The sequence below is a fragment of the Bombyx mandarina genome, chromosome 22 (genome assembly GCF_030267445.1).
Source record: "Bombyx mandarina strain Sakado chromosome 22, ASM3026744v2".
In the NCBI taxonomy this organism is placed as follows: domain Eukaryota; kingdom Metazoa; phylum Arthropoda; class Insecta; order Lepidoptera; family Bombycidae; genus Bombyx; species Bombyx mandarina.
This window is the reverse complement of record NC_143228.1, coordinates 8,379,662-8,393,222: the sequence shown is the minus strand read 5'-3', so window position 1 is coordinate 8,393,222 and position 13,561 is coordinate 8,379,662. Positions and strand designations below refer to the sequence as shown.

At 36.3% G+C, this 13,561-nt stretch overlaps 2 protein-coding genes across 2 annotated transcripts in view; both read left to right on the top strand.

Moving 5' to 3' along the window:
- Nucleotides 1-5,010, top strand: part of nudC (nuclear distribution C, dynein complex regulator) — a 32,218-nt gene extending 27,208 nt beyond the window's left edge. Inside the window, exons 5-8 of the mRNA XM_089737029.1 lie at nt 1,110-1,298; nt 2,741-2,813; nt 4,215-4,344; nt 4,733-5,010. Coding sequence (XP_089593155.1) covers nt 1,110-1,298; nt 2,741-2,813; nt 4,215-4,344; nt 4,733-4,784 — 444 coding nt within the window. The 3' untranslated portion in view covers nt 4,785-5,010. The remainder of the gene's footprint in view (nt 1-1,109; nt 1,299-2,740; nt 2,814-4,214; nt 4,345-4,732) is intronic.
- Nucleotides 5,011-7,271: 2,261 nt separating this feature from the next.
- Nucleotides 7,272-13,458, top strand: LOC114251336 (protein odr-4 homolog). Its single transcript, XM_028185558.2, has 7 exons — nt 7,272-7,725; nt 7,883-8,078; nt 8,501-8,853; nt 9,033-9,212; nt 9,893-10,100; nt 11,234-11,410; nt 13,072-13,458. The coding sequence occupies exons 1-7, from the start codon at nt 7,630-7,632 to the stop codon at nt 13,260-13,262; spliced, it is 1,401 nt and encodes a 466-aa protein (XP_028041359.1). The 5' UTR covers nt 7,272-7,629; the 3' UTR covers nt 13,263-13,458.
- Nucleotides 13,459-13,561: the final 103 nt, after the last annotated feature.

The following is a 13,561-nucleotide window of genomic DNA, read 5'->3' as shown; positions in this document are numbered from 1 at the left end:
CGGTTAACCAGAAATGTTTATTCTTAGTTCTTAATAATATTAGTGGATTACATTATTAATTGAGGATTTACGTTGATTTTTATTCAACACGCGAGGTCAAGGTTCTGCCGCCGTAAATATGCACATTAATTAATAATGTTAATACTATATAAGTAACAAATAAATATAATCGAAAATAAATAAAAATTATACCTTAATTACGAGAGCTATTCTGTTTAATCAACAGTAAAAGTTCATCGTCCTTTAAAGAACAGAAGTTTATTAACAAAAAACCGCCTACTTTACCTACGTTGAGTGTCAGAAGCGATGAGTCGTACCATCATTAGATTTGTTTTGTTATCATCGTGTTTTTAATGTCAACACACACATACAAGTATTTCGACATCAGAATACCAGTTTATTTATGAGGCATGTTGTTTTTAACTACCAATAATCCGATCCGCCGATATAGTCATACGCATCGTCCTTGTCAGGAATGCGAGGTCATCACGCGTTCGTTTGAAGACAGCATTTTGGTGCAGCCCTCTTGTGCAACACAATTATCGACGTTTTTAAACGTCTTTTGTATTCAAAGCATGACGGCGTGATGTCAATCATTCGCTTCGAGTTAAATTGTCCTGGAGTTACTGCAGTTATACCAAGATCGATGATAGTCTTCAACGAACATGAATTGACTACCGATAACGGTCCACTCAAATATGACGACTTATCAAAGCCCTCAATGATTTTTAGTTAAGTGCTTAATATGACGTAATGTTAATTAAGTTCAATTAACTATTATTTATTTGTGAAATTGGCGAATTATAAATGTGACCTTTTCGCTTTCTACTCCGCGATAACAGACCTTGCTCGTTTTACATCACATCCGTGTACATAGCAATCCAGTTTGACGACAGATACAAATCACGATATGCCTACTGCATTTAATTAAAGCTTGCTACAATTACATCAATAAATTCATCTCGGATCATTTGCCCATCAAATTATTATGTTTATTCTAAGAACTAATCCTATGAATGTCTATTAAAATACCAATAAATAAGCCTACGAATAAAGCTTCGCAATTGCTTTGATTAACGAAATGAGCTTAATAAACTTTGGGTTTACAGATTCGAGTGCCGCTGCGACAGATTCTGCGGCCACGCGATCTGACAGTGGTCATCAATAAGAAACACCTCAAGGTCGGCATCAAAGGTCAACCTCTTATAATCGACGGCGAGCTAGATGCCGACGTCAAGATTGAGGAGTCCACGTGGGTGTTGCAGGATGGACGCAATCTACTTATCAACTTAGAAAAGGTAAAGCTTAGTCAAGCTTTTTTACAAGTCAATATTTACAAACATTGGCACTAATCATTGACTAATGATTAGTGCCAATGTTTGTAAATATTATTTAATAGGTTTATATAAGTATGATGTTCTGTTGAACAGTGATACGTTTGAGTAAAATTAAATTTGTTACGTTATTGACAAGAAAAAACTTAGTTCCTGGTTGTAATTACTAATTCTATATTAAAAGTAAAATAAACAGTAAGTACATTAATTAATAATAAAATCTAATTGGTTACCCACGATTAAAAACACCTTCACGGCTTAATTTGGCGCTTATTTCGCGTATAATATTATAATTTCCGAGATCTCGAATAGTTCTTTCTAGTTTTCGTGATTACTGGTGATCAGTTAGTTATCCGTTACTAAGCCATTGAATAAATTGTGTGTTACCAATCTTTCTGAACCTACAGAATTTCATATTCTCAATCACTCGCCGAAGGAGTCCTAACAAAACGAAGTATAGTTACTTTATAGGATGTTAATAACTCTTGATCGAAGTTTCTGTATTCCGGGAATACACGTGATACTAGGCGCGGTCCGGGCAGATAGCGTTAGCATAGTCAGTGTAATTAGTTTACACGCCACGATAATAATCGCCATGGCTTATAATAGGGAGTGCTCTGAGGAATTGTTTGGGATGATACCGTCATATCGTTTTTACCATCGCACCGCCCGCCACCGGAGTAGAGTTCGTGCATACTACCTAGAGCCACTGCGTTCATCCACAGTGCGTTTCCAGAGATCTTTTTTGCCACATACCATCCGGCTTTGGAATGAGCTCCCCTCCACGGTGTTTCCCGAGCACTATGACATATCCTTCTTCAAACGAGGCTTGTGGAGAGTTTTTAACGGTAGGCAGCGGCTTAGCTCTGCCCCTGGCATTGCTGAAGTCCATGGGCGACGGTAACCACTCACCATCAGATGGGCCGTATACTCGTCTGCGTACAAGGGCAATAAAAAAAAAGATGAAATGTCTAGTATAATCGTATCCTGTGGTATAACCATGCCAAGGTTCAAATCCTGCAGACATATGTCTTTCTGTATAATCTTTCTTAATAGTTCAAGTCGTTCGTAAACTGTGACGCTAAGTACGAAGACCGTACGTAGGAACATTCGAGAATTAAAAAAAAATATGTTTTAGCTTGGAGCAGAATAGCTACTTCGGATCTTTAGTTCTTAGACGTTCACTTCCACTTATAGTACAGGTAATTAAGTGGTCAGTGATCAATGGTAAATCTACGGATTATTTGATGTACACAAAGAGATTCATAAAATGTCATACGAACCTTGTAACACTTCTAAAGTTGTTTTGTGCAATTATTTTAAACGTATCTTCATTATCGCTCGAAATTAAGTGTGCATTCATACGCGGCAATTTGGGGGTAATGATAAGTCTGTTGTTATTGCAGGTGAACAAAATGAACTGGTGGGGTCGGCTTGTTACAACGGACCCAGAAATATCTACAAGGAAAATTAATCCAGGTAATAATTACTTGCCTGTCAAGAATTCTAGCTAGCATTCAATTTCTATACATATAATTCAAAAGTCTAGGTAAAGTAACAGATTGTAACTTTATAAAGTGTATTTTCGGTGGTGAACAATCGTCTTTTTTTTTTATTGCTTAGATGGGTGGACGAGCTCACAGCATACCTGGTGTTAAGTGGTTACTGGAGCCCATAGACATCCACAACGTAAATGCGCCACTCACCTTGAGATATAAGTTCTAAGGTCTCAAGTAAGTTACAACGGCTGCCCCACTCTTCAAACCGAAACGCATTACTGCTTCACGGCAGAAATAGGCAGGGTGGTGGTACCCACCCGCGCGGACTCACAAGAGGTCCTACCACCAGTCTAAAATATTCGAACTAGTTGATATTCGAGTTTGTAAAACAATCTAAATTTCAAGTGACGTTTTTAGTGGACGAATAAAAAAGGTTCTAAAAGAGCAATGCTTTAATATATTTTTATTAATGGGAGCCGGACCGACACTATCAAATTTAATATTCACTTTCTTCCAACAGTTCCATAATATGGAACTGTAATATAATATGGAATCCATATATTATTCGAATTTTATAATACTTAATAGGATAAATTGCATAAACAATAATTCTGCTATTTCGACATATTTATACATACATTCATTGCTGTGATAGCATTTTAAATTATAAGTATTAAGTACATGAATAAATAGATAATATAAAACCAAATTAAAAATTATGATGTCAAAACATATCTTAATGTTTTAACTCGCCGTTATTCAATAATTTATTCAAGCTGTATGCAAATACTCGAGTATTAGAATCCTGCAATTTGCGCAATGGTCATTCAACTACTATAAACAAGAAACTAGATGCAATTGAATGTCATTTATAGTTTTGAAGACCACTAGTAAGTTATATATGGATTTTGTATTTTTTAATTCTTGAATTGCATTTACTGTTTGACTTTCTTTTAAATACTTAATTTTATAAAACTTTTGTAAAATATTCGTTACTGTTGCTTACTGGTTGTACTCCCCCCAACTCCCCCAAATCCCCCAAATCAAGATTGTATCACTAAAAAGTTAAAAAATAAAATGTTAATTAACAAACTTGTCAATGTTAAATCTAAATAAAAATAGATCAGAGACACGTTTACTGATTGTGTTTGTATAAAAGACCGCCATATGAATACTTTTGTATTCGATGGATACATCGCGCCTGTGCGTTTTGAACGTTTGAAGGATATGTTTATTTCACAGTTTGTAAGTAAGGAGCGATTAACTAGTGGAGATTTACCTTATTTCACAGTTGTGAATGTCTTAATGTAAGGTTTTTTTTTGCTCCGTAATGTTACCAGTACAAAAAAAGCTCATGTCTTTCGTCTTCATTCATTTCCAGAACCATCGAAGCTGTCGGATCTTGATGGTGAAACACGTGGTCTAGTTGAAAAGATGATGTACGACCAGAGACAGAAAGAAATGGGACTACCTACAAGTGATGAACAAAAGAAACAAGAAGTACTCAAGAAGTACGTATTATTAAGTTTGCCATATCAAAAATATCAATCTACGTACATACCTAATGAATAAAATCATATCACACACTATTAAATTATTTTATGTTACATAAAATTAATCTATATTATTCTACAGTTATTCTTAGCGGTGTGACTAGTTGACACCTTTTTTATACGTCTGTCTGAGGTATTAGCGTGACTGCTACTAAGCGGCTACCAGTGTCCATAGACATCAGCGTTAATGGCACCACCCACCTGGCACCCTAGATCAGTGTTGCACTACTTGAACAGATGTTTTAGTGCAGCTAGTAATTTTATCAAGTGCTTAATTACTTGCATTTGCAATTTGATTTGATTTAAAAATTAGAAATATAATATTATGTATTATGTATTTCCACAGATTCATGGAACAACATCCAGAGATGGACTTCTCCAAATGCAAATTCAACTAAAGTCTTAATAAATATAATTAATTTGAAGTATCCTTAATCACCCGTTACATTATATATCCATTGCTGTAGCTGTTTCAACATATTCTTTGCGAATGGAAATAGTGATGTACTTTACGTAAGAAGCTATAATTACGAAAAATATCACTTGAAATGCAAAACCAGTTATAAATGTATTACTGCTGTAATATTAAACATTTGTGTTTAAATAAATTTTACGTTTAAGCAACTCCTCTTTTTTTCTTCTCATGTATATATAGTACTCGCCAAACTTTATGGCTGCTCCGAACCTAGCCGCTTTGCGCTGCGCAGAACACAAAGTCAGGTATCAGCGGCACGTACCCGGGGCGTGAAGGCAGGGCACGCACGCGCGCGCTGTTTTCCACTCGGAAGCGTCCTCGCCTCCCGCGCGTTAGTGTGGGTGCTACGTTCATACACCAATCACGTGTTCTCTGAGCTCTGATCTGTTAATAGTTTCATATTGTTACTTTGTTATTTGGTTCTCGTTGCTATCGTTATTAATTACAAAAAAATATTCTTGGATATGAAATGTCCACCCGACTGTACTATGCGCAAGTTCGTACCGACGGCTACATTCAGAGCGGCCATAAAGATTAGCGAGTACTATACATATGTGATCTTTAATTTTTCTGTATGGCAATGGGCTTGCGATGTCATTGTTACCAGTGTCGTGTTTATAAAAGCTGCAATTATTTGAATTTTAATTTATTTGAATTTGTAATCTATTGGGATTAAATTGCAAAGAAACAAGGTTCAGCAGGATATTCCGTATCACGACATCCGACGTAGAGCATAAAAAAAAACACTGAACGTAGAGTCGTCGGCTATGGTTCTGGTTCAGCGGGCTATTCCGGGACACCAGCAACACCGTCTGGGCGGCCTGACGGGCTGACGTTTCGAAGCCTTCGATTCGCCTCGAAGGCTCCGTCGGCCGGACGTCCTTGGGGCGAGCTGCACTGTCTGGTTGCAGTGTTGACCGCGGTAACCCCCCTACCTCATCTGGGTTCTGACCTCGGAATCGGACGCTTGGGCGAAGAGTGCAGGGGAGTCGTTTAGTGGGTAGGGCCCTAAAATGATTTGCGCCCGCGGTCTGCTCTCAACACCTTGCAGATCGTCAAGTCCCACATACCCCGCGCGCCCCCTAGGCACGGGTACCTCGTAGGAGGTTCGGCCCCGGCCCGAAAAAACAAAGAAAAAGAGTCGTCCACTATCGCCTCGACGATTCCGTCGGCCGAGCGTCTTAGGATCAGCTGCTAGTCTTGTGTTGTAGTGTTGACCCGATTGTCGCAGCTGAGGATTGGGCGTCGTTTGAAAGTGCAGTGGAATCGCTTGGTGGGTATTTTTTTTTTATAGCGTAGGTGGGTGGACGAGCTCACGGCCCGCTTGGTATTAAGTGGTAACCGGAGCCCATAAACATCTACAACGTAAATGCCGCCACCACCTCGAGACATGGGTTGTAAGGTCACAGTTTGAACAGTACAACGGCTGCCCCACCCTTCAAACCGAAACGCAATACGGCAGAATAGGCAGGGTGGTGGTACTCACCCGCGCGGACAAGAGATCCTACCACCTGTAATTACGCAAATTATAATTTTGCGGGTTTGATTTTTATTATACGATGTTATTCCTTCACCGTGGAAGTCAATAGTGAACATTTGTTGAGTACGTATTTCATTAGAAAAATTGGTAGCCGCCTGGGATTCGAACACCGATGCACCTCTTGTGAATCCGCACGGGTAGGTACCACCACCTCGTCTAGTTCTGCCGTGAAGCAGTAATGCGTTTCGGTTTGTAGGGTGGGGCAGCCGTTGTAACCATATTGAGACTTTAGAACTTATATCTCAAGGTGGGTGGTGCATTTATGTTGTAGATGTCTATGGGCTCCAGTAACCACTTAACACCAGGTGGGCTGCGAGCTCGTCCGCCCATATAAGTAATAAAAAAAAAAGAATGCACCCAACGTCTTAATTAGCCACGACGACTTCCTGCGGTGAAAGAGTGTACAAAACGAACATAGATCCACTGATACATTAGTCAATGCCACTAACTACTTGACTAATGAATGATAATAGCGGCTATACTGAGTATAAAGAAATCGTTTATAAAAACAGAATTTATATAAAATACAGTAAAAATATTCAACATTATTCTTTACCTAAATAGGTACTTGTTTACTTTATTTGGTAAGCAACAATTTGAAGTAAAGGCACTAGGCGGTTTTCCCCTGTGTTCCCTTATGATTATAAGCCGTTGATTTTAATTTTGTACCATATGTAAAGTACTAAAAAATATGTTTTTTTTAAACATTAAGAAAATGTTATTTTCGGATCCCACGGATCCACTCTCGGTGGCTTAGGCCCCTTAAGCATCGGTCACCGTACTCGTCGAATACGACGAGTGAACTAACCCCTATGTGTCTATAAACAGTCCATTGAGTTTCTCGCCCGATCTTATAAATGGGTTGCAATTCCGATCCGGTGGTATCCGGTGGATATACTTGGAAATCTTTCTCGAAAAGATTACATATTCTAACAGAATCCTTATCCACAGTTTTCGACTTTCCTTTTTCCTTTTCATAGCAGTCAAATTGACATTCACTTACGCTGACGGCTGACGGCTGACAGATAGGTAGTATAGCATCAGCAACATTTATAGTTTGATAGTAAAACAGTAAACATAATCTCGTATCTATGCTTCTAAAATACATTCATCAAGAATTTGAGAACCTTTCTATCTATTTAGTTAGTTAAATACGCTTAACGCTAGCCAATTTAAAAAACTAAGGCTATTTTCATTTTGATATTTGTAAAATAATATAAATTAAACAATGCCCAGAACAGTGTATTCACCCGAGCACTGCCTTCAATATTTGGAACAATATGCCTCCAAAGAAATATTTGCTATAGGGCTAATCCTCGGTCAGGTATGTAATAAATTTAGTTTAAATTAGTTGCGAAATAGGTTTACTTGGAGTCGTTTTTAATCAACATATTTTTTTAAAAGGAATTAGTTTAAAAATCTTTTTCAACAGGCTGTGTTCTATTGCAATTTGAAAAATTTAAAATCTTATATTTTTGCAGATGACAGATGCTAGAGAGAATGTAATCCATCTGGCTCGCACACCAGAAGAAAAAGGATCAGAGATTGGTATAGAATCAAATTATGGCCTAGATAAACCAGAGATAGCAAAGAATTTAAGTAGTGTATCTGAAGCATGGATTGCTGACCATGCGCGACATGTAACTAGAATGCTCCCTGGTGGAATGTTTGTTCAAGGTATTGTCGAAATCCGTAATTATTATCACAACCACCAATTTCAAATGTCTCCATCATATTTAACATACATATAAATTTAATATTTATTTTGTGGAAGGCAACAGTTTTGTTGAACTCTTTTACGGAGTGTTTACCTCCAATCTTGACATCTGAAGTTGCTTCTGCTTGTTTCAAAACAACAAATACACAGCCAAAACTATCATATAAATAGAAATTAAATACTACTGAATTGAAGAAATCCAGCTGTATTCCAGCTATGAAATATATTTCAGTCTTATTTGTACTACCTATTCTTCTTCTCAGTCGTATGCACTCTTGGCAGAGTGGTCGTGGTCATCACTTCGGTTGGTGGTGCGCTTCACCAGACGTCGCCATTCCTATATCTACACATAATTTAATAAAAAAACTTCAATCTGTTACAGGTATATTTGTAACTAGCGATGAAGATGTCTTTGAAGATCCTAATTGCTTTAGTAAATTACGATCAACCCTTAACCACATATATAAAGGCTTAAGTATCAATGAGTATATGTTTGGAAACTGTCCTTACTCTAATGAAAGGCTGATCCTTCACATGTCTACAAGTACTAAAGTACTTACATGCAAAAGCTTAGAAGTCGGAGGTTTGAATAAAAACACAACTTTAAAACCTGTTGAATGGAAATTTTCACCTAAAGCATTGAGTTGGCAAAGGCTGGACTGCTATTATGAGTTTGATGAAATTTATCCTGTTATTGTAAAGAACAGTGGTGTCTCAGTAAAGAATCAATTTCAGGTAAAATTACCATTATGATTTTAAAATTTCATAAGGCATAGTTTTTCAATGTTGGTCAGTGAATGATATCTTTCTCTTTACTTTTTTTTATTTGGGATACAAACAGGTGTATTGCTTGTACTATAGAAATGTACTAACCTAAATTATTATAACTTCCATGATATGTTATAAATTTTTAGCAAATTCTGGAGTCTGCACACAAAACAATTGAATCAAGTGTGATGTTTATTGATGGTGAGCTGAAAGATGGTTCAGAATCATTGGATCAACTCATAAAGAAGAAGAAAACTAAAACAAATACTAAATTGACACAGAATGAAGCACCAAAATCTATGCATGTTTCACTATTTGTACCTTATGTAAGTTTATAATTGTTATATTTTTCTACTGTTATATTAGGCCGTCAAGCAAATGGCCTTCTGATGGTGAGTGGTTACAGTCATGCAGAAATGACAGGTGCACAGCCAAGCTGCTGTTCATAGTAAAAATATGTATATGAGGAAATAATAATAATAATAATAAATAAATATATAGATAAATAGAAATAAAAATATCACAGCCATGAAAGTAAATGGATATGGACATAATATAAAGAATAAAATACTTGTACACTTTTTTTTTTTTGTATAATAGAAAAGTCCATGTTGGTTACAGTAGTTCATTATTCCAACTTAAATTGTATCTGAATATTTTGTCATTCTACTGAGAGTTTGCCCACGAAAAGGGCTTTGACAGACGAATGGTTGGGACATACTTCAAAGGGCCTATGGGACATACTTCTTTTCATTCAACTTGTTCAACCTTTTGAGATGAACAACTCTAAAATGAACAATGATAAATATATATTTTATAAATTAAGATTATGTTAGGTAATATTCATTTTGATATACTATATGACTCGACTATGAATTAACTTGATGAAAGAACTATAAATTGGTGAGAAAGATCAAAATGTTGTATATAGTGATTTATGCTTATCTATATTTAAGTGATTTTAGTATAAAATGGTGTGAATAGAATAATCAAATATGTTTTTCAGGAAAACACGCTTCCTGAAACAGTTGAGTATTTAGAATGCGAAGGCAGCATACATTTTAGCGGTGTAGTATCGTCAAGCGTTTTTATATACCCAAAGGCGACAGTAAAAGAGGCGATCGCCGCAGTCAAGCAAGATATTGTTCGTTCACTTGCTTCAAGATTCACAATGCATTGTGATGCATTAATTGATGACAACCTTCTCCCGGAAGGTAAAACAGAATTTTATTTTTTTGTGGCAATTGTGGGGGATTGTTTGTAGTAATTCAGCTATGGGCTTAGCGTTTATTTCTTTTTTATATTTTTCATTGTGTTGATGGATGAACAAGATAGTAACAGAGTCCATAGACTCACAATGTGAATACTGTAATTCAACCAAAGACATGATATAAATTAATAATTAAAATGATAAAGTATGTAGTCAATGCGTATCTTGAGTAAGGGTTGCCACCTTTTTTTGCAGATAAAGTACATTGGATATTATAGGTAGGAAAAAAAGTACATCACATTAAAATAAAGTACAAATAATCTTTTTTTTTTTTTGTTTAGCTACATATTTTTTATTACAATTGAATAAAATAAACAATAATATTATAATATTATAAAGAGGAAAGATTTGTTTGTTTGTTTGTATTGTATTGAATAGGCTCCGAAACTACTGAACTGATTTGAAAAATTAATTCAATGTTTGGAAGCTACACTATTCCCAAGTGACATAGGCTATAATCTTTTTTTTAAAAAAATTGGGATCCTTATTAAAACTCCAATAATCCAACCCAAGGTGTAAAAAAATTACCTAATATATTCTTTACATCGCGTGCCCTTGCGAAACCATTGATGATGGAATAAAATAATGTATTACGACTTTGTAGAACACATTATTATTTAAAAATAGCTCTTTTTTTATTTATTGCCTAGATGGGTGTACGAGCTCACAGCCCACCTGATGTTAAGTGGTTACTGGAGCCCATAGACATTTACGACGTAAATGCGCTGCCCACCTTGAGATATAAGTTCTAAGGTCTCAAGTATAGTTACAACGGCTGCCCCACCCTTCTAACCGAAACGCATTACTGCTTCACGGCTGAAATAGGCAGGTTGGTGGTACCTACCCGCGCGGACTCACAAGAGGTCCTACCACCAGCTCACTCCAAATTAACATTGACATACATATATAACGAGCCAGCGGCTCAGTTGATTTTAAATGGTTACCCAAATTATAAGATAATAGCAAAGAAAAATATTGTTTTTCATCTTGAATATTGTAAATAAAAAATAGGACCATTGATTTATTTTAATATATTATTTAAAATTTAATTTAACGATTATGATATATTTTTTCCAGAAAAGATTTGTTTCAATGAGCCGCCACGCCGGGTGTTAGTTCCAGTGGGATCCCTTTATCTTTGTGATTACCTATTCCCTGGTGAAGCACCGGCCGAAGCTTTACTTTCTGTTCGGGAACTATTGGATCTAAAAATAACAGAAACTGATGTTATATGCGATGTTGAAACACCTGCAGGTGCACAAATCTTCGTATTTCTTGAGATAATTTTATTGAATCATATCACATGTTCCTTGTATAAACAATTTTCAAGGACATAATATTATAAAATAATTATGCAACAGTGTGTTTTGTTTATACCTAGTCAGGTCATAAATTCTGTCACATGTTTAATGTAAAATAATTGAAACAAGTTTATTCATTATGTAACCATTCATATACCAAAATGAACTTAACAAAACATAGATTCTTATGACATTAAAGTTTATTCAAAATGACCTCCGTGATTTTGAATACAGGCCTTCAATCTGCGCGGCCAGTCGTCTATCGCAGCACGAACGAGGTCCATGTCAATATCGGCGGCTGCCTTAATCAAGGATGTCTTGAGTGACTCCAAATTGGGATGAGGCTTTGAGCACGCCTTTTCCTCCAAGTGTTGCCATATCTAGTAATCTAACGGATTCAAATCTGGACTAGAGGAGGGCCAGTCTTCGTGCCGGATGATGTCGATTTCACGCGCCGCCAGCCAGTCTTGTGTGCTCTTCGCTCTATGAGCTGGCGCCGAATCTTGTTGGAATACCCAGTGCCTGTTATTGAACATGGTATGAGAAACAGGTTCCACAAGGTTCGTCAGGACTGTATTTTGATACACAACTGCATTCGTTTTTACACCTTTCTCACAAAAATGTACCTCTGTTAAGCCCCAATCAGAAACTCCCAACCATACCATGAGCGAGGATGGAAAATGACCTCGTTGGACACGCGGAATACGGTTGCTCGCTTCTTCACTACTGTGTGCGTACACCTTATCATTTTGTTTGTTGTAGCTCTCTTCTACGGTAAAAATTTTTTCATCCGAAAAAAGAATTTCCCGATATTTTTTTCCCGCGTACCGCTTCAACAAAGCGCGGCATCTCTTCAGTCTCAGGTCCATTAGACGAGCATTCAAACGATGTCCTGTTTTTCTTCGATATGCCCGAAGCCCTAAGTCTTCATTTAACACCCTTTTCACCGTGGTTCTGCTTAACCCCATCGGAAGGGCACACAGCTTCTGCTTACGTTTGGGATTTCTTTGAATTCGCGCCTTCACAGCTTTTATCACGGCTGGAGTCCTAACAGACCGAGGGGACCACTTTTTGACCTGTCACCTACACTAGAGTCTTCATTGTATCGTTTGATGGTACGATAAACGAATCTTTTGGTTATATCCAAATTCTTCAGTATGTTAAAAATTTGAATTGGCGCGTAACCGCAACGATGCAACGCAATAACTGCAACACGGTCTTCTTTAAGCGTCCCCTCCATGTTTGAAAATGAGTAAAATTCTAAAAGTATACATTTTTATTTTCATGAACAATTCGAAATTCGAATTCAATAAACTTTTTTGTGGCCAGCATTCTAAAAGAAAAGTTTTTACTGTGTGACAATACTTATGACCTGACTAGTTATTACCTTACATTGGCAGAAAAGTAAGCAACTTAGGCTTGATCTTTCTAGGCATATGTGATTTTCAGAAAGTACTGAAAATAATTGTGTGCTTCTCATTTATATGTTAAAGGGTGTCATTCATTAATTTTTTTATTATTGTTTAACAGTTGTAAACGGATGATTGAATTAAATAGTACAATAATGTTTAAAAAAAATACCATTCCTTAATTTGTGCAACATTTATATTTCAGATACTTCCGAGTTTGACGCCCTAGATCGAGATGCAAGTAGTGAGGAATTGTTGGCAACACCACAGGAAGCGAGCCAGTTCATGTATATTACGGGACTTTGTTTTGCCATGCTCGTACTCCTTGTTTCTATTATAATTCATTATTACGATGGTATAATTCAAGTGTTGAGTAAAATCTTTCCTAAATCCTGAAAGTAAAGATGTTGTTATTGTTAAAGCATTAAAAGACTCGTTTTTTTTCATGTGTAAGGTGTGTTGTTCTTTTCATAATGAGTAAAAATAATTATTTATATACGAATATGGTTACGAAATATATTATTCATATTTATATTATGGTGTACAAATAATGTTTTGAAATGTATTTTATAAATAAATGACTTCTAAACTAGTTTTCTTTTTTTAATAACGATGCAATAATTATTTTCAAAAGTAAGAGGAGCTTTTTTTGGATGTTTAGCATTTAGTATGAACCTATTCGTACTGAAATTTAG